At 48.2% G+C, this 23784-nt stretch overlaps 1 protein-coding gene across 1 annotated transcript in view; it reads right to left on the reverse strand.

Moving 5' to 3' along the window:
• Positions 1-23784, reverse strand: part of LOC119454113 (fatty acid synthase-like) — a 115882-nt gene that overhangs the window by 70430 nt on the left and 21668 nt on the right. The window contains 8 exon segments of the mRNA XM_049667926.1: positions 334-550; positions 1222-1479; positions 9037-9192; positions 9194-9241; positions 14360-14589; positions 17410-17554; positions 17556-17600; positions 22466-22847. Of these exon segments, the coding sequence (XP_049523883.1) occupies positions 334-550; positions 1222-1479; positions 9037-9192; positions 9194-9241; positions 14360-14589; positions 17410-17554; positions 17556-17600; positions 22466-22847 (1481 nt within the window).

Genomic DNA, 23784 nt, shown 5'->3' on the forward strand with positions numbered 1-23784 from the left:
GTTGGTTACTTTCAACTACCTGGATTATGGTAGCTGTATACATGCGCCGCGTTTGGTTTTCTGACTCGGGCCTTTCCGGCGCTGAGCAGAAGTCATTATCAATCCGTGATTCAAAGCGCTTTAGGCCAGACGACTCATTCATGTTCGGGAGTCAGATGCTCAATTCACGAAGCTTCTGGTTGGTAAGTATAGTTCACCGTTGGTCGGCCCACCTTTGCTTATATGTCCAACATAACAATTATCTGACGTGTTATCGCTTCTACATTTCGAGCGTAAGAAATTCTCGGTGAAAAGGGACCCAGTTTCTTGCGCTTAACCGTTGAGGTGACTCACCACGCTTCGGCAGGATGGTCGCCCTGTGGAAAGTGACGTCCTCGAAAACTACGGGAACCTGGTGGAATGGCTTCCCGCAGCGTTTGGCCAGAGACTTCCAGGCCAGCATCATGTAGCCCGCCGCAGGAAATAGCACACGGCCGTCCAGCTGGTGACCGGCCAAGTAGGCGTCGCCTTCGTTGGCCTCCAGGTCAACCTCGACGACCTCCTCTGACGTCTGCAACATTAGGACAGCATCATATCGAGGAATGTAAATTGTAAGTTGTTTAGAAGAATCTTTAGCTTTAATACAAGCGTGTTTTAACTGGACCGCAAGAGGAAGATCAATTATTGCGCTGAGGGTTATTAAACTCCGTATCGGATTTTGTTACACACATTTTACACGTTGTTACATACATACTAACTAACCTGTCCGTTCACCTATTGAACTTTACTGCATTACGGAGCACCTGTGACATAGGTGGTAGCAACTGCACTAAAAGTGGCATCTCGTGACAGATTGTTCAACCAAAAAGTGCGAGGAACCATTTTTCTCTTTCATGCTGTTCCCGTCGAATGAAAGCATGAAACAAAAAGAAAATCCCTATATACACTCATCATTGCATGGCCAGCCCAGCCAGTGACGTTTTTGCCAGCAGCTACGTAGCAGGTGGCCTGTCATTATAATAGCAATTCGGCGCACTTATACAGAGTTCAATGCCACAACATGGCACTACCAGCACTGCCGCTCACGTGCGCGTCTGCAGTATTCAACTACATCGTAGAGTACAACACCTATAAGGACCATTCGAAACACTTTTACGAACTGTCAAGAAAACACTGAATTCTAGAGCCATCGCTAGCTAGAACACATCGAAGAGGCGTATGAGAAAGCGGCAGTGGCCTCACCTGCGCCGAGGTGTGGAAGTCGCTCCACTTGACGACCGTCCACTTTTGGCTGTGGTCCCAGCTGACGAGATGGGAGATGCTAGGGGTGCCACGAGGCACGGGGAACGGCACCGGCGGGTACAATGGGGCCAAGTCCAGCTGGACTCCCAGGGTATGCAATTTGCCGAGCGAGTTGAGGAAGAATGCGGGATTGTCTTCGTTCCGCTTCATCAGACCTAGGTAGCTGGCGCCTTCTCCAACGGCTCGACGCAACACGGACTGCGCACAGTTGTCATTACTATTAACATCACTACAGGACGAAGGCCTCTCATAGAGATCTCCAATCGCCTCTGTTTGGCAACAGCTGACAGCATTATATGCCTGCAAGTTTTCTAATTTCATCACAGCACCTAGTTCTGTGCCGTTCTCGACAGAGCTTCCAGCTTACCTTTGAATCCATTGTAACAGTTGTAACACGTGTCAAAGGCTCCCGCTTAAATTATTCTTTAGTTCTTTGTACAGTAAATTCTGAGGACAACAGACGCAAGCACAGCAGGTTAAATACACAATACGCTGCGCCGTTATTGAGCTCAGTATCATCGGATATCTTGTTTGCATTTCTTACTGTGGGACCTCTTGCGCTATAATAATGTAACTAGATTGACTCGTGAATGTGAATGGTAGCGAACGTTTAGTCAGTGTGTCCACACAAATATACCACAGATAGGCACTGGCTTAAGTCAGCATTATCATTCTAGCGAGCAGGATGATCGCTTTTTGCACGCTTCTAAGTTTATATATATATATATATATATATATATATATATATAGCGTTTCCCGTTGAACTCGTACTGCAGTGCAATATTAGTGGCATCATGCAATGAAAGCCGACAGTTACAAACGTCGCCAGAAAACCGGGCACATTTGGCAACCGCCAGGAAATGTGGCGGGTTCCCTAAGGAGCCTAAAGTTCCAATGAGATGTTTCAATGAGTTTCCAGCACTTCAATTTTTTAAGGTGTGGTTGCTGCCTTCACGCCATATTCCTCAATTAAGACTAAGGAACACCAGGCCTGCCCTTACCATGCGTGCCGTGACCGGAACATTCGTAAATTGTGTTGTCTTCATTTTCTTTCTTCATTGCTTTTTCTTTTCCTTACATACCTAATTGCTTTGTAGTTCACTGAAAGACCAACATTACGTGGCGCCACCTTTACTCATATCAGGGCGCCAACCATCGTCTACAAGTTGCTTGCCTTCGCGTTCAAACCACCATGTTTCAAGCTTTCTTTCTTTTCCTCTTCTTTTTTTTTTCATGCAGCTAGAAACTGCAGTGAGCTTCCTTACGATATTCATATTTTTTTTTTGCCATGCAACGTCATTCCGATGTTCTCAAGACTGTTGGTACTTGTATTTTACATTATTCGCATGTTTATTTTCCTGCTTTTGCGGTAACCATGCGCTAACCATATGCGCTAACCATGCCTTGTACTATAAACCCGGACGGAGACTATAGATAACGTAAGTGAAGTGATCACGTGGTCCCACGCAGTGCACCCCACACAAAATCCGAATTGCTGAAACGCTCTACTGACGTAGTGTAACTGTATACAGCTAGGCGATATGGACTGAGTTCTGTGCTCACGCTTCTCTTGGTCTGAAAACCCTGCTGCTGTTCATTTAATTGCGGTTGTCGAGCGGCTTTTCGCTCGCGCTGTCTTCTTTATTTTCTCCCTTTCCACGCTGTGAAGCTCATTTTCGTTCAAGAATGTATGACCGTGCCTGTCTTCCTGCCTGACCTTCTCTATGAGTCTGATGTATGTTTGTTTACCTGTAACTGCCCACCTGGTGGACATGCCCATTTCTTCTGCTGCTGAAGTTCTGATTGGCTTATCTGGGGCACACGTCAGAAGGAGACAGGCGCCCCTAACCAATCAGCACTTGAGCAGCAGACGAAATGGACATGTCCGCTAGGTGGCTACCGTTAGCCTACGTGTAACTATATTGTAAATAGGCTTGTGCATCAACTACACGTAACATTATTTGGTGGAGGTGGACGTTCACCGTAACCGCCATGGACCTTCGCAGCGGTCGCAACGCCGACAATGCAACTTTGTCGCCGGCTGGCGGCACTTCATAGACGCAAGCCCCTTCGCCTGAAGCCACGACCTACGTCACAATTTCCCCCCTCGGGATCCTGGTGTTTTCAGCGGAGTCGCAAGTCCTGATGTTGACGACTGGCTCCGCTTGTACGAACGTGTCAGCAGCAGTCACTAGTGGGATCCGATTATTAGGCTCGCCAACGTTCTTTTCTACTCCGACGGCACTACATAGGCATGGTTCCAGACTCACGAAGAGGAGGTCACGAGCTGGGATCTCTTCAAAGAGAAGCTCCACGACCTTTTTGGCAATCCGCTCGGTCGCCAACTCAATGAAAAGAAGGCCCTTGCTACACGCGTACAGACTTCGACCAAGCCTTACGTGTCTTGCATTCTCAACGTCTTGGCCTTTTGTACCAAGGACGACCCGATTATGTCGGAGGATGATAAGGTTAATCACGTCCTCAAAGGTATTGCTGACGACGACTTCAATTTACTGGCGTTTACCCTACGTCACCAGCATCGATACGACCCTCAAGGAGTGCCGCCGTCTCGAGCAAGCGAAAAGCTGCCAGGTATCCCATCACATCACGAGACTTCCCAACACAGCTGCTACGTCATCTTGTGACGACCTCTTTCACCAGCCTTCGGGATGTGACAACCCACATCATTCGTCGTGAGATCGAAGTGCAGAAGCGGCGGCCCATTCATGCCCGTCACCTGATCATTCTCCGGCGACGATTTCCTTGATACAGGCCGTCGTCCGTCAAGAGTTGTCAAACGCTGGCCTGTACTCCGTTCGTCCTGTGCGCTCGGAACCTCTTTATCAACGCACGTTCCCACCTCGCTACTCTTACTCCTTTTATGGACAGCGCAACCCGTCCGAATGGCGCACCGTGGACGACAAGCCGATCAGTTTTAACTACCGACGCATTGGGCATATCGCTCACCACTGCCGCAGCCGCTGGACTTCTCCGACATACTATTCTTTTCACTACCACCTTCGTCCCTCAAGTTCGCTTTTCATTTTTTCCTTTTCATTCGCTCCTTCTATGCCCAACCCTTCATATGACCCTGCGACACCTCTGACACGACCCCGCTACGACCGCTCACCTTCTCCCTCCCGCCGTCAATCTCCTTCGCCCCCGTCACGCCGTGCTCCTTCGACCTATTCGCAGCACCCCCGACTGGAAAACAAGACAGTGCAGCTTCTGGAGGTGGAGCTGCATTGACAACATTGGCAAGAAATCCTCGCCTGACCTTACCCATCAACCAGAATCTTTTGCACGTTCTTGTTGACAATGTTCTTGTGTGCGCGTTGATTGACACTAAGGCGCATATGTCCATTACAAGTGCTGCTCTTTTTAAAAAAATGAAATTGTGGAGTTTTACGTGCCAAAACTACGATCTGATTATGAGGTACGCCGTAGCGGGCATGGATGCATGAATGAAAAAACTTCATTGGGGTACTTTAGGGCGCGCGCTAGCGCGCAGCGCGCGACTCCCACGTCGGGACAGAGAAGCCAAGCCTCTCCGCCGCATCGCGGGCCTGTTGGACAGCCCATAACTGTTCTTCGAGGTTGGGGCTGCGTAGAACCGCATACCAGCATGAAGAAGTGTTGCTTTCATTGACGCGTAACGCGGGGCACCGCCAGAGCATGTGACGTAAGTTCGCTAAGTCATTACATAGTGCACATGCATTTGTTGTCTGAATTTCGGGGTAAATCTTCTAAAGAAGTAGGAGGTTTGGGTATGCCCCGTCTGTAGGAGCCCTAGCGTTAAAGCCTGAGGTCTATTCAGCTTACAATTTGGGAGGGGGTACATCTTCCGAGCGAAGTAAAAGCGCTTAGTAATTTCGTTGTACAAGGAAGGAGAGTCCCGATTGTCAGTACCTCCAACCTCACGCTGCCCGGTAGCTACGCGGTTGATGATCCCTCGCGCAGCACTGTGTGCAGACTCATTGAGGTTGGGCGGGGCACCCTTGATCTGTCCCACGTGGGCTGGAAACCAGATGACCGTGTGTGGCTTGATCTCCTTGTTTCCTAGTATCTTTAGGGCCAGCTCAGATATGGTTCCTTTGGCAAATGCCCGAACGGCTGATCTCGAGTCACTGTAGATTGTTGTCCTCTTGTCGTCCAATAAGGTCATCTCTATTGCCGCCTGCTCTGCGATATCAGAGGACGTCGTCCGAATCGAGATTGAGTTCATGACTTGACTTTCATGGTCTGCGCTAACCGCAGCGAAGGCCCGTCCTTCGGCGTAGCGCGCTGCATCTACAAAACCTTTCTCCGAAGTCCGTTCACGAGCCTTTTCCATAAGGGCCTTCGCACGCGCCCGACGTCTTCCCACGTTGTGTTCCGGATGGACGTTTCGTGGAATCGGGGCGACAGTGATGCGGTCCCGCTGCTCTCGAGGGATGCTCCAGAATTTTGTCTTGACTACTGTGGGGGGAACGCCCAGCTCCTGTAGCATGTGTCTTTCAGCTTGTGTTGTAGATAGCCTGACGAAGTGGGCCCTCTCCTGCGCTTCCGCTATTTCCTCTAGCGTGTTATGCATGCCGAGTTGAAGTAAGCGTTCCGTGTGTGTGTATATGGGGAGGCCGAGAGCTCTCTTGATTGCCTTCCTGAATAATGCGTTGAGCTTATCCCGCTCCGATCCTTGCCAGTTGTGCATGGCCGCGACGTAAGTGAAATGTCACATTATGGACGCATGAACCAATCTCACGAGGTTATCTTCTCCGAGGCCTTTCTGCTGGTTGGCCACTTTTCTTATTAGTCTGATGGCATTGTCCATCTTCTTAGTGAGTCGCAGCACTGTCTGGTAGTTAGAGCCACTCGACTCGACCCCCATGCTGAGAATCCGGATGGTATCCACCCTTGGAATATAGCCTGCGTCGTTTGTGCGTAGTTTGATGTCGCATTCGGCGAGAGGCTTCCATCCCTTTGGTTTGGGGCCTCTGCACTTGGGTCGATATAGTAGCAATTCCGACTTGTGCGGTGAGCACCGAAGGCCCGTCGACTCGAGGTATCTCTCGGTAGCATTAATCGCCTCTTGCAGGGCCCTCTCTACCTGTCCGTCGCTACCTCCCGTGCACCAGATGGTAACGTCGTCTGCGTATATGGTATGACTGATACCGTCGATAGCAGAGAGTCTCCTCGATATACAAATCATGCCGAGGTTAAAGAGGGCTGGGGATATGAGTGCCCCTTGGGGCATTCCCCTAGACCCCAGCTTGATCATGTCTGAAGTGAGGTCCCCGATCTTAAGGATGGCTTCTCTGTCTGACAGGAAAGATCTGGTGTAGGAATGAAGGTGCTTCTCCGGGTTAAGGCTCGAGATTGTGTCTAAAACGAACGAGTGAAGAATGTTGTCAAAGGCCTTTTCCAGATCTAGACCTAGTATGACTCTCGTGTCCCGCGTATTGCAGTCAATAATGTGATCCTTGATGAGGTTCATCGCGTCCTGCGTCGAGAGTCCGGCCCTGAAGCCGATCATGTGCGGGTAAACATCGTGGTCCTCCAGGTAGCGAGAAAGCCTGTTTAGGATTGCGTGCTCAGCCGTTCCCCACGCACGATGTGAGCGCTATTGGGTGGAGGTTGTCGAGGCTGGGCAGCTTGCCTGGCTTGGGGAGGAGAATGGTATTGGCAAATTTCCACATTTCCGTGACTTTACCACTGCTCCATGCTTGCTAATGATGTCCGTTAAGTATTCGATGGACTGGTCGTCCAGGATCCGTAGGTCTTTGTTTGTGATCTTGTCCGGACCCGGAGCCGATCTGCCGTCGAAGGCGTGGAGCGCCTGCCTGATCTCCTCAATCCCGAATTCTTCGTCGAGCTCAGGGTTCCCGGACTCCTTGTAGTCAGGGGAAGGTGGTGTAGGACCCGATGCAACAGATAGGCACTTCTTCACGAGTCTGGATAAAATTTCCTCGCCGGAATATTCTCATTTGGCTGCGTGTAGGGTGCGCGCCAGTGTGTTGCGTTGGTTGGTTTTAGTGTTCGTCTCGTCGAGGAGATGGCTTTAGGGGGTTACACTTTCGCCCGTTGCGCATCTGCCCGTCGATTGGGTTACACACCTCATCCCATTGCTGTTTAGAGAGGGCTCTGCAATGTTCCTCTATAGTTCTGTTGATTTCTGAGGTCTTTTTTCTGAGCCTGTGGCCGTAGTGAACGACTCCGGAAAATTTGGTCCACCTCGGGTTCTTCAACGTGCACCTAAATCTAAGTACACGGCTGTTTTCGCATTTCGTCCCCATCGAAATGTGGCCGCCGTGGCCGGGATTCGATCCCGCGACCTAGGGCTTAGCAGCCCAACACCACAGCCACTAAGCAACCATGGCGGGTGAGTGCTGCTTTTCGCCGTCGGCTCAAGAAAGTTCTGGCCCCTGCCACGAACCGAGCGGTGCGAGTTGCCGACGGAGGGACTGTCGCTGTTGTTGGCATGTGCTCTGCCCGACTCACCATTGCTACGTCTATTCGCCTACTCAGGTCAGCACTGAGTAGACGCGCTCGTATAGACGCAGCTTGGAAAACTTTATCGCTGTGCAGGTACGGACCGCTCTATTCGATACACGGCGCGAATGAAAAAAGGCACACGAAAATAAGTATGCACAACTTGACTCCGCGTTCATTTCGGCGCTTGTCTATAGTCTACAAATTTCCTTGAAACCTGCAGAGCTTCGCGAGCAGATCTCGGAGTTTCTAATTATCGAGGCAGCGGTGGCTGTGAACGACTCAGCAGTGCCGCGCACCAGGCTTGAAGGATGACGAGGGCACGCTCGCCATCGCGGAAACCCAACCACCAGTAGCGCGCGCTGCAACGCAAACGCTGCGTCTTCGGGCCTGCGAACGACCATCGATTATCGAGTCTGCCCGCTAGGGCAGCAATCGGCGCTGGTGTCGCGGGCGGGAACTTGAGGTTGCTTCGCTTATAGCATACAACTTGGGTCAGTGGGTGTGTACTTCTCGGTATGTACCATTGTGTATGGCGCGATTCTTGGGCAATCCTCCCGAATGGACGTGCGACTGTAGCACAGGGAGTATGAAGCATTAAATGTTTTGAGACATGAGTCATACCTACCTGTGTGCGCAGATCTCATCAACATTCCTCCATGGACAAGCGTGATACAGTACATCGTCTAGGTCCTCGCGGCGCAGACGACTATAGCCATTACCGCTCATGGGGTTGTGCTCCTGTCATCCGCTACTACGGCTGCCTCGCTAGCAAACACGCTTCGCGCCATTTAGAGTCAAAAATTGCATTGGATCTGCCTGTCGTTGGTGTTTTTTAACCTTACGCTATATTTAACTGCATTTTGTACCCATTCGGCGTATGCCTATCTAGTATTTCGTGTCGATCTTCTTTGTCGTAAATGTTCTTCCGCACGGCTGTCTCTTTGCTTATTCATCATGCCTTGCACTGCCTACAAGAATCGCATTTCTACAGGCCATGCCATACGAAGTAACAAGGGCAACGTTCAGGATATGCAAGCAGAAACCCACAGACAAGTCACCACATGTAAAACAAGAAGAACATTCTCACGGAAACACGGGATAAATGCGTTACCGCAGCATTCGACGTGCCAGTGCCAGCGCCACTGTAACTTAATGCCGCCAACTTACTTATCCGAAACATGAATTGTAGGACCCCATAACCTGAAATCTCTTTTTTTTTCTATCGCATAACTGCCTAAAGTTAAATAGACGCGCGGGCAAGTGAGTGCAGTGTTTGCCACTCACCAACAGAAGGCAGTGTGGTGAAATCTCCACCAAGATGGCGTCCCTTGGCACGTGCTCCAGCACCTCGCTGAAGAGCACCGGTGAGAGAAGGTTGTTCACGTGGTACTCGGCCGAAGAAAGCTTGGCGGCGGGCTCGTGCCAGCGACTCTGCGGCACCTGACGAGCTCACCCACAGTTCACTGCGGGGTTTCGGCTCCGGAACAACCTGGTGATAAATTAAAACGAAATAAGCTGGCAACTTTTAGGCTGATGCAAATATTCCTGAGGCATTTCACTTTATTAGGAACAAAAAAAATGTGCTTTAGCCAGCAGTCTGTCACATTAAGCGACAAGGAGGTATAATTCTTTCGAAGCAATCATAAATTGAAAGGTGGTGGAATTGAGTGCGCGCAGTAATCTTCACGTTACCTTTCATATTTATTCTTGCATTCTTGGTGTTGAAGTGGCGCATGTGGAGACTGAAAAGTGAAGGGTATCAGAAGACTGCTGGATCGTTAGCACACCACGTGTGGTGCCTAGGGACGGTATGCTGAAACGTGAAAGTGGATGCTTCCGTATTATTTCACATTTCCTTTTTTGTTGTTTCAAATAAAACTTCATTTAGAGTTAGGGCTGTGAGTACTTCGCTTCTCTTCGTTGTCTTCCTGTCGTGATGCAGTTTATAATGAATCAAGACCAACTCGCCCAACTTTCAGAACATCTGTTACATATGCAAGCTGCCGCTTTTGCAGTCTGATAAAAGGGAGAGATTAAAAAATTTGGTGAGCGCCTCGGGGGTCCAAAGTAAGGGCGGAATTTGGATACATCGGCAGGCATATTAGGAGGTCTTCGAATAATAGTGACATTTAGCTAGACACATCACTGATTGAAAGGCGTAATATTGCATACTGCGCTGGCCACGGTTGCGAAGAGAGAATCTACCACCTCCTAGTACGTCTTTCTCCGTTGTTAGACTTGTTCTCTCCAATGCATTTATATTCTATTTCATACACAGCAGGCAGTGCTGCGAATGCTAGAGACAGATCCCTTACTGTTCGCATTTGCTAGGTCGCTGTTTCGCCCGAACGGCGAAGCATCGATTGCGATAGCAAATTAGTGGAGAGCTATACAAAGTAAGGATAGTAGTCTTATCGGCATCATAAACTTGTAAACATAGGCACACTAACTAAATTAACAAGTATGGTGTCACGCGCGCACAAGCAGACATGAACGCCTCTCACTCGACGACCGCGGAAACTCGCTGTGAAAACGCCGGAGTGAGTCAGCACGGCAGCAGCAGCGATCGAATTGAGCTTCGTGCCGGCGCTCGCATCAGCGCGATTTTAGCCGCGAAAACACAGGGAGGGCGGACTCTGACCCCGCTGCAGATGGCTTTAAAGATGCCGCGCGGGCGGGCGCTCGCGGCGCAGAATGCCCCCCCCCCCCCCCCCCCCCCTGTCCCCCGGAGCCGTCCGGCCCGGCGGGAGTCCCTAGCCTCTATCGGAAGCGTTGTGCGCGACTGGAAGAATGCGCACTTCCTTCCCGTTTCCCGCCCTTGTGTGCGCGGGCCGCGATTGCCGGCTCACCGTGGCATGCTTTCACTCGCAGATACAGCGTATAGCGCGCGCCGACGATATTATCGCCCGTGGACTTTATACGGAACCTCACGGCGACGGCGACGACAACGACGGTGGCTATTCACTTAGAGTGTCCAGATAATTGCTATCACAATAAAATAATTTAATTGGACGTCACACATAAAACGGAGATATACATATGCATCTGAAAATTCGATGTAACACTAAGTCTAACACCTTGACGTCACGAAATGTGGCATAATTATCACGTGCAAGGCATCGCAGATCTGCGCCTATTTACCTTTGTACGAGCGGTGCGACAGGTTTCCTCGACAGCGGCCACGGCGCGCACCACCTGCGCTCGTGGCCAAATCATAGCACTTCGCATACTGAAAGCACTAAACTGCCCATATTTGATATGCGATTTCACATAGCCCTATCAGTTGTAATCAATGAAAGCGTTATTCTGTAAAAAGCGTCGCAGTTGAAGAAAAAAAAAAGAGACAGCTGCGCTTTAAAACGCGTGCAGCGGCACTTCTATGTCCTCAATGTTTGCCCCGCTTCCGAAGTATTGCCTGCTAAGGGTAGAATAGGGCCTGTATACACAAAACGTTCTTACGCTAGAGTTGTTCGTAAGAGAAAGTTCCAGCCAATCTTGATGCTGGAGATCATATTAGCACTAGCGGCGGGTCAATGGCGGAGAACACTTACGAACAAATAAATCTGTGAATTCGGCCCTAGGGGTATAGGAGAATATAGGAGACACCAGCGCTCATTGGCCCACAATGCGCTGTAGCCACTTCCCGGATTCGGGATAGTTGGCACTGGTTCCATAGTGGCAGGCGGCAAGAAATTGACGGGGAGACGAAAGCAAAAAAAAAAAAAAAAAAAAAAACAAAAAAAAAACAACGTTTGTGTGTCGCGTTTTTTCGTCCCCCCCCCTTCCCCCCTTCTCGCGTCACTATTCCGCTGCCTGCCATCATGGAATCCTTGATTTTCTTTGGAATAACCAGCTTCAGTAAGCGCTTTTGACTTCACGGCCGCTGTTCTCACGCAAGAACGCGTTGAGCGCGTTTTACTCTGCTTCTTTCTTGTCTTTATACTCACTTACTGTTCTCTCCCAACGGATAATGTAGTTAACTGGTCGCTCTTCCGATTACGATTCCAGTCTTGTCTTTCTTCTCACTAATCATTCAAGACTCACTATTTTCCTCTTCCCGAAAAACTGAAGCAGGTCCAAGAACCTAGCCCAGCACCTCTTTATTTATGGAGTTGATTGTGCCGGACTAAGCGTTAATCAGGTGGTTAGCACGTTACAGTTTGAGCGCCGCGAAACTGCTATTTGCTCGAAAGACATCCAAGAGAGACAAAGGGTTCACCGGAAGAAGGGCGCCTCAATGTATGAACGCGAAGCTAATGAGGGCAGCTTCATCCTGGAGCCATGGTTCCACAAGAAGACTTGTCGAAATGTCTTGTTTAAACTCTTCGTGCTGTCTAGACTTTCTGCTGTCAGACCATTTGAAACTCTATGCACCCCAAGTGTAATAAACAAATGCAGCACGAATTACATTTATCGGTAGTCTAGCAAATTTATGTACATACATACATACATACATACATACATACATAGATACATACATACATACATACATACATACATACATACATACATACATACATACATACATACATACATACATACATAAAATAATAATTATGGATGAAGGGCACACGATCTACTTGCAGTTTCTGCAGTCTAGCTTCATTTCGTTTCTTTGTTCTTTCTTTCTTTTTTTGGTTTATTCAAGGGAAAGTTGGTACAAAATTGTCTTGAGAGGAACATAGCTAAAGGCTGAGGCTCAATGTCTGACTTGTCCGTGCCCATCCTGGCAGCAAAACGGCTACAGGATACAGCGTAGTAGCAGAAAGAAAAATGAAGCACAAGATGAACAAGCTCATAATTATGCTATACAGGTGATAAAAATTCAAAACAGGGACGCCAGTTCGGTGCGCATAACTATAATCGGCGCGCACATGAGAGAAATGGCAGCACTAAACAAAATTGTAAAAGAGACTACTATGATCACCCCTTATATTGTATTATATTATGATGAGGAAATTGCGGACACTGACCAAGTCACGGTGAAAATAACACAGAAACGTTTCGGGACCCATACGGGTTCCTTGATCACACTGATCAGAGTGTGATCAAGAAACCCATACGGGTCCCGAAATGTCTCTGTGTTATTTTCACCTTGACTTGGCCAGTGACCGTCATTTCTTCATTATCATCTCACCTGACCAGACAAACGTTCATCGAACTCTTGATTATAGTATATTAAAGCAAAGCTTGTATTGCCTCACTTGTGTCGGCGTCGGTGTTGTTGGTGTTGGCGTACAAAAAAAAAAAAAAAAAAAAAAAAACGCAAGCCGCGCGAAAATAAAAATCGCTCTCCGGGCTGCGGATTTTAACCACCGCGCTCCTGCTGGCGAGACCACCACGCTGATTCAGCCGCTGTCGGTTCGTCACATGCTCTCTTAAAGTTAAAAGCGAGGTTTTGTATGTCTGAAGAAGTAGACGCAGCGCAAGGCGGGCGCCCGTTACACGTGCACGCTCTTCAGTGCCCAATCGGCAAACGAACATGTCTCGCATAGAGGCTCCACATACTTGACAGGTCTGGCGCGGCGCCTGCATACCCCCATCCAATCATTGCCATCCCCTCCCCCCGGAGGAAGGAAAGGGTGTTCGCTCGCCTCGCGCCCGCCGTTCCCCGCCAGTTCACGCCCGGCAGTGAGATGGGGAGGCCACGTTTATTTCGTTCTGCCACTCAAAAAACTAACCAACCCGTCCACTAGGATTGGACAAGCTTCGTGTGCACCATTGTTCCCGGTAGATGAGGTGTTTAAATTTTATATTATAATACACTTTGTTTAACTCCTTACAGTCTCTCTTCTGAAACAAACTGCCATAATAGCTATTTTTACGTGAAATCATTTGTTGGCGTAAAGCACAAATACATGCTCTCTAATACTGTGGAAACTTGAATTCAATAAGAGCAATGATAGTTTAATGCCAACCACCAGTTATGTCGTCTGTTGGACATGCCATAAGCGAAAAACTTACGATCGGTCATGAGAGCTGAGATCGTCTTGATCCCTTTTAAAAGTACTTTAAAAAAGGACACTAAAGGAAACTTTTCAATTAAGCAGTATTCCTGAAAAAAGAATTTCTTAAAGTCTTGATGTGGTTATATTTGCGCGGAAATGGTTTGAATTCCGGGCAAAGTTCTATAATTGTATTTCACGCCCCAATTGTAGCACTGTAGACTGATGGTAAGATCACACAGATATTTCAATATTTGAGTACGTCCATTGGGCACTTCTTCACAAAACAGTTCGGAAAGCTCACTAGGCTGACCATCTAATTCCTTCAGTATTCAATGTAATACTAACTTATTGATAAATACTTAACTGCTCCCGAGCAAACCTTGCCCAAACCACACTAGTTCATAAAGAGCTGGCGAAGGAGCTCCGAGGGTGTCTTTCATCTTCGCTTGTTTCTGGGCCGACCAAGCCACACTCATGGGTATACTTACGTTTCTGCTGCTTCAAAGTAAATTTCTGAGCCGTTTCAGAAGCGAACGATTCAGCTTCACTTATCCTTCCTCGTTAGTATTCCTTTAAACTATTCCCGCAATATTTCTAAAAATATGAGTTGTAAAATTTTCTCTTTAGCTCCTCTCTCTTTTTTTTTAAAGTGCGTTCACCTTCCTGAGCAGCTTCCTCAATGGGGGCCCGATGCTCTGAATGCAGGGACTGTGGAAGGCCACGTCCAGGCTGTCCACTTCCCGGGCAAACACGTTTTCGGCCTTGAGCTCGGCCACCATCTTGGCCACGGCCTCGGCCGGACCGGACACGGTCACCGAGTCCTCGGCGTTGTGGCACGCCGGGACGACGCCATCGCGGCAACGTCTCGCCACTTCTTCCCACGTGAGTCCTATAAGTAAATGTTTTAGGGTCGATTGGTGTTCAGCTTGTCAAGATAGCCTGAGCAATTCAAACCTGTACTCAGGTACACGATAGCAGAGCGAGGCAAAAGGACGACTCAGAAAGGAAAAGGAAGACAGCATGAGTGATGTCTGGGAATGAAACTTTATTGGAAACGAAATTCGAGATATATAGTTTGAAGAACAAAACAAATAAAAAGAAGAAAGAAAAACCTCAGAGCACTTCTACTACTCTGAATATGGAAGCCAGCGAAGCTGGGACTGTGGTGGGTCTGCTGTAGTGAATATTGCTATAGTGAATTCATATATTATTATTATTATTATTGATTATATTGAGCGCCTTCGGCATGTTCGTCAAAGAGCAAGCACACCGGCGTTTTGTTTTTGTCCGCCCCATCGTCATAGACTAGCGTATGAGCCACAGTGTTCATAGCCGCGGCAGACTGCACGGCAGCGTCAGCGTCCTGTGAGATCTCTCATGCTCCTGCTCTCGGCAGCTCATACCCACATATCCTACGCGGGTATGAGCCGCGCGTGATTTCTTCCTCACCTTTCTACTTTCTTTCTTTATTTCCTTCCCTCCTTCCTTCCTCCCTTCCTTCCTTCCTTCTTTCTTTCTTGTCCGTGGCACATACCCGCATATCCAATACGGGTATGCGCCACACGTGATTTTATTAACGTGAATCGTGACGTAACTGACAAGCATGTGATGTCATTGATGTCATGACCTATCAGCTATGTTAGTCATCCGTTCTGACACCTGTGCTAAGGCACAACTGGTGGGAAACCGCCACGCACATGAGGCCAAACCACCACGAAGATGAACCCAAAATGATGATGATGATAGTTTCTTTTCTACACGCGGGCACGATCCTGGGAGAACTAGCTTTAACAGCTTCGCTGTAAAAAAGAGCACAGTGTCTAACGCGAGCGGGTTTGTTATACAGAAGATTATACACACACCTTTACTGGCTGCTCATACCTTGTTTCTGTAGTATTCTGTATAACTTACCCGCACAAATCTGGCACTGTGGAGTTTTCTTGTTTTTTCTTGTTCTTCATTCTTTATATGTCACGTCTCGCTTCCGATAAAGTTTAATTTCCAAGACAGCACTTGTGCCATCTTTTTCTCTTTCTTTGTCTTTGTTTCAACGCGCACTGCAATAGCAGAATAGTTACAACTCGCCCGAATTGCCATCCTTGTGCGGGTTTTCCGAGGCTTCGGGATGAAATAGCCCTAACGCAATCCATTACCTGGGCTTGGAGTTCGGTAAATATCGACCTAGGAACGTGCCCCGAAGTGCTCGGCTCCTGTGGAAACGTCCGATACTCGGCACGTACTTTGACTGTGCCCTGTAGCACGGGTGATCAGACTTCAGGTATTATGAAAAGCTGAACTGAAACCAGGCGTCCCTCAAAACTACATCCGTTGGGTGAGGGAAAGTAGCTTTCCAGAGACATCGCTGCAGTTCTTGCACGATGTCAAGTAATGCGTTTACATTTGATATTATATTTTACTCCCTTTTATTCCCCATATGCGTTGCGGCAAGTACTTTCCAAATAAAAGAAAAATCTCCTACTACTGTTGAGTCAGTGTTTAGGTGTGAACAAGATTGTTTTTTTTTTCATTGCGAGAGCAATTATATGGACACTTCAAGCGGATTTCTGTCGTCGGCGTCGCCGCCGTGACGCTGCGTATAAAGTCCAAGGGCTGATAAAATCATCGCCGTGCACCGTATGTGCGAGTGAAAGCGCGCGGGGGATGCGCGCTTTCACAGAGAGCGAACACACGGCGGAAAGCAAACGCCACCTCTTCCGTCGCGCGAAAGCCGTGACGGTATAGGAGCGAGAGAGAGAGGGGGGGGGTGTGACGCTGTGCTGCGACACCAAATGCGTATCTTGCAACCGGGCGCAAGGGGAACTGGCGACTTAGTCTCCCACGAGAAAGGAGGAAAGCGGGAAGGCAGTGCGGGAGGGAGGGGGGGCAGCTTCTACTCTGCCAATTTCAAGATACGGTGCAGGCTGTCGCGCGCACCGTATCTTGAAAGTGATCCCCACACGGCTCTAACCTTTGTATGCGCTGTGCTTTCGCCGCTCAGTTTCCCTTGAAGCGATAGACCGCACGAACCTTCGCTCGCTGCGGCGGCCACGCTTGTGAAAGCCAGCGTTCTCACAGTGGTTGTCTGCGGTCATCGAGTGTGATCTATCCTTGTTTGCTTGGGCGCGCTGACGCCACGCTTGTTAATTCAGTTAGTAAGCGAATGTGTCCAAGTTTATGCCAGCCGATAAAACTACTATCCTATACTCCGTATAGCTCTCTACTAATTTGCTATGGCAATTGATGCTTCGTCTTTCGGGGGAAACTGCGACATTTTTTCTTTCTTTTTTCGTACTCCTTGTGATGGCAACAAGTACGAATGCATATCGTCTATCTCATCCTTGACAAAATTAATCAAATTTTCATCAAGAGCAGCTCCTAATTTATATATGAACGCATCACAGCGTATTTGCATATTCATGTGTTGCCACGGAAAATCTGGAATTAATTATTCAAAAAAGTAGGAGTATACATTGTATGACTCTTTCATAGCTATCGCTTGAAAGAAATGTGGTGGTGTAGGGGGGGGGGGGAGGGCGGGACGAGGGGCTCAAATTTTTTTTGCAGACAGACCATGAAACTAAAAGAACACATTGAAATGTAGACATGGTAAATTAAGTGACTGGACAAAAGAGAAACTGGGAATTCTGAATCAGAACTTTTTAGAGGGCTGTAAGCCGGAACTGAAAACTTCCGGTGGTGTGACACTCACCCACAGCGGCCATGGCTCCCCTCGGTAAATTTCCCACGTCGAGGCAGTGCCCTCGCCAGTAAGCGCACAGCACTGTCTGCTCTGCGGTGAAGCTCCCGTCAGCGTAGGCGCAGCCGAGCTCACCAACTGAGTGACCTAAAATGCCAGTCCGGATGAACGCCGATGGCTCTCAGCATGTCGACCAGTGCCACCTGCTCAGGGATCGAGAATATGAAAGGCACGCTGAAGGAAAGCACTAAGGGTTGTATGCTTAATGTGACCAGATTCCTCGGACGCCAAAGCGGGACGGAGGGAAAAGAAGGGGGGCGTCACTGGTTGAAAAAAGATTTAGATTTCATTGCAAGTTTTGTTTATGGCAAGGCAAACTTTCACTTGTGATTGGGCATTATTACACCGGCTTCCAACACCACATGCGTGACAAGCAAGATGGCATGACAACGATTAGTGCTGCTTATTCTGGAGATTGTCGAATTCAGTCATTTCGTCAAATTTGGTAATGGTGGCATTTTTGAGCCAATCAGAGAGGTCGTAGAAGCCCTCTCGGCCTCTCTGATTGGTTAAAAAACTTAAAGCCCCTCTTCTACCGGGAATAGGGGTGCACGCGAAGCTTGTCCACCCCTAGGGGAAGGGTTGGCTAGTTTTTTGAGCGTTTGAGAAGTTCTCGGGCTCGCTGCAGCTGCCGCTCCTTCAACGCAGCCTGCTATTCTGCAGAAGGAACCAAACGCGGCCTCTCCATCTGACTGCCGCGCCTGAACTGGCGGGAAACGGCGGGCGCGAGGCGAGCGAACACGCGATCACCCTCTTTCTCTCCTCTGGACGGAGGGGACGCCTGTGATTGGCTGGGGGTGTGGCATGATCGCGGGCGCCAGCTGCGGGCGCCAGCCTCTACGTCTCGTTTTAAGGGCGCGTACGATTTACCGACAGTGGCTGAATCGGTTAGCGTGGCGGTTCTCGTAAACCGGAGGCCGGTGGTGTGATTCTCCCAGCCTGACGAGCAATGTTTATTTTCGCGTGGCTTGAGTTTTCTCGTACGCCAACACCAACACCGACTCCGACACGAGTGAGACAATACAAGCTTCGCTTGAAAATGCCCTCATGATTCGACAATATGGCGGAATTTGACAATATCCGGAATAGGCAGCACTGACACGGTGACTTCCGATCAGTGCACTTTAGCTTGGCTACGGTCCGTTAGTCATCGAAGTGCAACGAAGTGCATTGTATCTGCATTACGTACTTGGATGGGTGCAATCTTATAACGACCGGATCAAAAAGCAATACTTTTGCTTGCCCTTGACCGACTGATACAAATCGCGCATTCGTCAGAAAAAGCGTCATTGTGAACAGTCATGCGCGGTCAAGCGAATGGTTCCCTTTCCGAACCGTTATAAGATCGCAAGGGCAGCTGCCGCCGATACGACAGTATTTCACTGTGTTACTTCGATTCTGTTTGTAGGCGGCGCCACCACGCCCGAAAAAGTGCACAGCCGATTTGGCTCGACAGGGTAAGAATTGCGGCATAGCTCGGCGTCTTGAGAGGTCAAAGCGGGACAGAGCACTTTCCCAAACGTAAGCCGTTGGAAAGCGGGACCGCGGTGATAAAAACGTGCCGTGCCCTACCAAAATCGGGATGTCTCGTCACCTTAGCTCTGCTGGTAGAGCACTCTACCAAAAATTGACTGGACTCCGCAGCGGACCTGCGGGAGTATTCTCTCATGTCCCATAAGTTGATTTGCATCAGCTCTTTTCGGTAATAGCAACTGTATTGTTTAGTTTAGTTCTGTATGTCGCCTTTTTATGATAAATGTATTTTAATGTCGCGTTGGTTTTATTGGCGCTAATATTATTGCGTCAGTATTTAAATAATTGCATTTCGTGTAATAATATCGAACAGTTGTATTAAAAGTGTTGCAGTCTTTTTAAGCACTGTAATAAATCACACATGCAATAGCCCTTTTACGTTGCTGCAGTTAGCTGCAGTCGCAACCATACGAAGAAACAGACAACAGAGGGGGGCTAAAGCATCGGAAAAATTAGGGGTTGTTTCCCAAACTTCCCCCTTTCTTCTTCGTGGTTTTCCAACATACTTTGCGCCTTTTATTTCTTCCCTAGCTTTTGTTGCTGCTGATGATTACGATAATTTATTGACATCCCTTTTAAAACGGGGTGGTTACAAATAATCACTTAGCCTGCTTGAGGTAATGAAGTATGCGATACATGCCTTTAATTTTTGCATTTTGTATGCATCTCCTTAACCTTTCTTTCTCTTCCTTCAACGTTCTATATCTACCTTGTACCGCTGCCTATGCCTGTAACGAATCCGGTCTTATCAATATATTCCCTGCTTTTCTTCGTACAATCCTCTAAACGTCTCTTGCCAATCGCGACCGATGACCGGTTGATGCTTTCAAATACTTTAAATCTGTTGTAATCTGTAAAAATATGTAAAACTGTTGGCGCCAAATATTCGCGCCGTGCGGCGCTCATGTCGAGATACAAACATATCGGGGGCCCCTTCAGTTATCAAAATATTGAGGGGCAGATGTACTTTTTTTACTGTCGCCGCTAGAAGCAGTAGGGTGTGAGACCGGGCTAGGTTGGTCTTCCATATAGATACGATTGATACGATTGATTTTTTGTGTTTCGTGTCTGTTTTTGCGGTGGCCGTATCAACAAAGAAGCACTGGATCATTGCGGTGTGTTCTTTGATTCCGGCTGCTGCTGCAAAATATACGACCAGCCGATTCACAAGATAAAAAAAAAGTATTGGGTCGCCAAAGCTACCCATCGCCAGTTAAACTAGCGGACGTAAAGACGATTACAGCGCGCTGTTCGAGCATATCAGCAGCGGCATACTGGATTGTGACGGTAGTTGCGAAGACAAAGCTAACCTAAGCGGAAAACAATATTAAAGACCTCGATGCGTGTGTGCCAGTCTGCTACTACATTCAAGACCGTAACTTGGATGAAATTGTTTTTGTTATAAGCAGAGTTCCAGCATGATTAACAAAGGCGTGCCGATAATAACGTGGGCCTGTGGTGTGCCCTCACTGACATTAAGGTGCAGCTGCCGCCAGTCGCGGGATTAAGTGGTGTCGTGGGTAATAATGCCTTAATTGTAGCTGGGGATGTTAGCCAGGTGGCAGGACTCATATAACGCATAGCATGCCGGATAAAGTGTGCCACGACGTGGGCCAAAACAGGACGTTTATTGAAGTTCCTGAACCCAGCGAAGAAACGAAAACACGCTCAAGTGAGCAAAGATATACATTAAATATCCTAACAGTGAACCATACTGAATGCACACAGATATGGGGCAGCTGACAGAATTTGATTTCAGTTTTCAATAAGAAGTGTATCTTTAATAAAAGCGTACCAGGGTAAAAAATCACAGTGTTTGACAGCCACGACACTGGCACTTACAGTAGTCTACTTTATGCATAAAATGCAACTAAATATCCCGCAAACTTCAGGAGAGGTCATGCGGTACTGGCTGGCGCGCCGCATATGGTTCTGGCGCGTGAAAAAACACAGCGCCACGCAGGCCACAGCAAAAATGCACAGCATATCTCTAGAACAAACACATTAGTCAACAAACAGAATGTGAGTATGCCTTGGGTCGCTGCAGGCTGACAATGCCGCTGTGGGTTCGAGTACCAAGTTTTCCGCGTCATACTTATTTATTTAGGTTATTCATTTTTTTTTCGTTTGGCCGCAATGCCAACAGCATACGACGACACAGTATAGTATGTATATATATATATATATATATATATATATATACATAAGCACACATGTATGATTTGAGTCAAAAAGCAGCTGGCTGGGCGGGACACAAGTTGGACCGCATTATCAGGCGAGTCGGCGCTCCTGTTTATGTTACTCCGTGACCCTGACGCTTTTCTATATACACGACAGTACATTCGTAGAGAGTGGAAGTGGCACTAAAGGTATAGATTACGTTTTGTTACAATGTCGCAGTATCTATGCGGAGATAAATGAGCACGCGTTGGTGCACTGATCGAGGTCTTGAGCCTTAAGGCCAATAAAGGAATCAGTAATGGATCTGCGGCAGAGGATAGAACAAGAGGATAGAGTACTGTTGGCCTAAAAACGGGGAATGCATGCTTTACCGGGTATTTCAAACACTTTCAAAAAGCTTTAAAGGTTGCCTGCGGCAGATAGCACAGTTCTAGTTCATGAGCTGGTCTACTCGAAGAGGCGGACATTACTTGCACAACAAATGAAATGCATAATCGACTAACAAAAAATTCGCTAATTCAGGTTTTAACTAATTACCTTAGGCCCATATTGTAATTTACAAATTCTAATCGTGGAGTTCTCAAGGCGGATTTACTTGGAACGAATTCTCAGGATGACACCAGTTTCGAGACGTTAATTCCCGAACTCTGCGGAGAAACGCGTATTGGCGTTCCAGTTACTTTTGTGCTTCAATGCACAAAACGACGTTTTGTTCAGAAAGTAATTGGAACGCCAATGCATTTCTCAGACACTTCTCTGATGCTCCGATGCTCTGACACCGTATTGTCACCGCCGTAAAAGCATCGTGCATATGAGCCGTTTACTGCAGCTTAGGATCCTCTCTCACGTTTTCCTCTGGAAACGTTGCGCCATCTAGCGCCGCGCCCGCGAAGTCCCATCTATATTTACGTAGCCTCCGAGATTGCATCCGTGCATGCTAACGCTGAGAAATAATTCGTTGCTGCCCTCAGGCATTTCGGGGCGCAGCGCTCAATGGTCGGACTGCAGTGCTTGAGGAAACCGAGTCACGCGGGTTCATTTTCTCGGGTAACTTATGAAGAATATTTTTTTTTCGATTGCAAAGCGGCGTACGGGTTCAAAGACAGAGACGGAGGTTAGGCTAGGTAGACGCAAAGTGACTCAATTAGGCCACGAATGCCAATCGCATTAAACGGACTGTCAGACACTACCGGAGAACCCAGTGCTGTTGCACACTTGCAGACACCGCGTCCTTGTGGCTGGTCTTATAGATTGCCGCCGAAAGTTTCGGCGATCGGGACGAGACTGGATTTACCTGAACGGCCGCTATGCAGGCGAGAACACAAGCGCGACTTTTCTTCAATTCCTCGTCGCCGGTCCCGGTCAGTGCCTCGATCAGGTCCAGGCCGAAATTCGCGAGCGTCAGATCGTGCGACTTGCGAATGGAGCGCGCGAACACGTCGAACTGCATCATCTGGCGGGCCATGCCGTCCCACTGGCAGCCCGTGCCGGTGAAGACAAACCACAGGGGTCGCTTCTCGAACGGAGCCTGTTGGGACACCTTGACGACGTCCTTCTTGGAGCCGTCGACGGGGACGACGGCGAATCCCCGGTAAGGAAACTGCTTCGTGCTTGGTTGCCCCACTCGGTTGAGCAGAGCATACGCCGAATCTGGGTACGGTCCTTCGTCCTCCATCCTTGCCAGTGTGTGCTGCAAACGTTTCGAGGGTCATTGATTTCGTCGGGCGTTGATTATTTGTCGTAGCTCATTAGTAAAGCTGGTTTAATTTAAAAAAGAACTAATGATAAGAGATAGTTACTATCGAGGGATTTCAGACTTGCTTCGGTGGATCCATGCGAGTACATTGTTAAAGAGACACCAAAGAAAAAATAATGGATCACCCGCATTGGTTAGTTCTCATTCTGCAATACCAAGAAGGCCACTCTCATTGCGAGGAGAAGGTTTGCAAGCTAAAAGAGGCGCTGAAACAAAACGTAGGTGGCGCCGCGGTCTTAAAGTTTGCGCACCACCTGGCCCTGACGTCACGGATTTCGGCGGCGCTGCTCGTGCATAGCTGACGTTTTCTCGGTAAAAATGGACTACATTGTGCCCTAAAGGTGCCGAAAACATGGACAGTGGCAAGCGTGAAGAACGTTTAGTGAACTCGAGGCAGACAAAATACGAGAAATTTCTTCGAAATCCATAGCGTCACACTGACCTACGCACGATTTTCTCGCGCCGCTCGAGCTACGGCGCGAAATGAAAAAAAAAAAAAAGCTTCGATGGTAATTTTTGTGTCTTATAATCAGCCTATTACACCGAAATTAGCGATTATAGAGTTTCCACATAACATTTAGTCTTTATCTTGAGTGTCGCGTTATCCTGTGGAAACAGATGTGCAGCTGGATTCACAATATAGGAAACTAAGTAAGGGCTGAGGGTTTTATGTTTGCTCACTTCACTGTATCCACCTTCTGTGCAGTTTTGCTCACTACTTTTGTAAAAGTGCCTCAATAGGGACCGAAGTTGCACCCAACAATGCAGACATGTACAAATATTGAATACTTCCGAATCACGAGGAGACAAGAAGTAGCGAGCACCGACACGGCGCGCCAATGTGTCCTTCCTATTTT

This window comes from Dermacentor silvarum, chromosome 5, assembly GCF_013339745.2.
Source record: "Dermacentor silvarum isolate Dsil-2018 chromosome 5, BIME_Dsil_1.4, whole genome shotgun sequence".
NCBI classification, from domain to species: Eukaryota; Metazoa; Arthropoda; class Arachnida; order Ixodida; family Ixodidae; genus Dermacentor; species Dermacentor silvarum.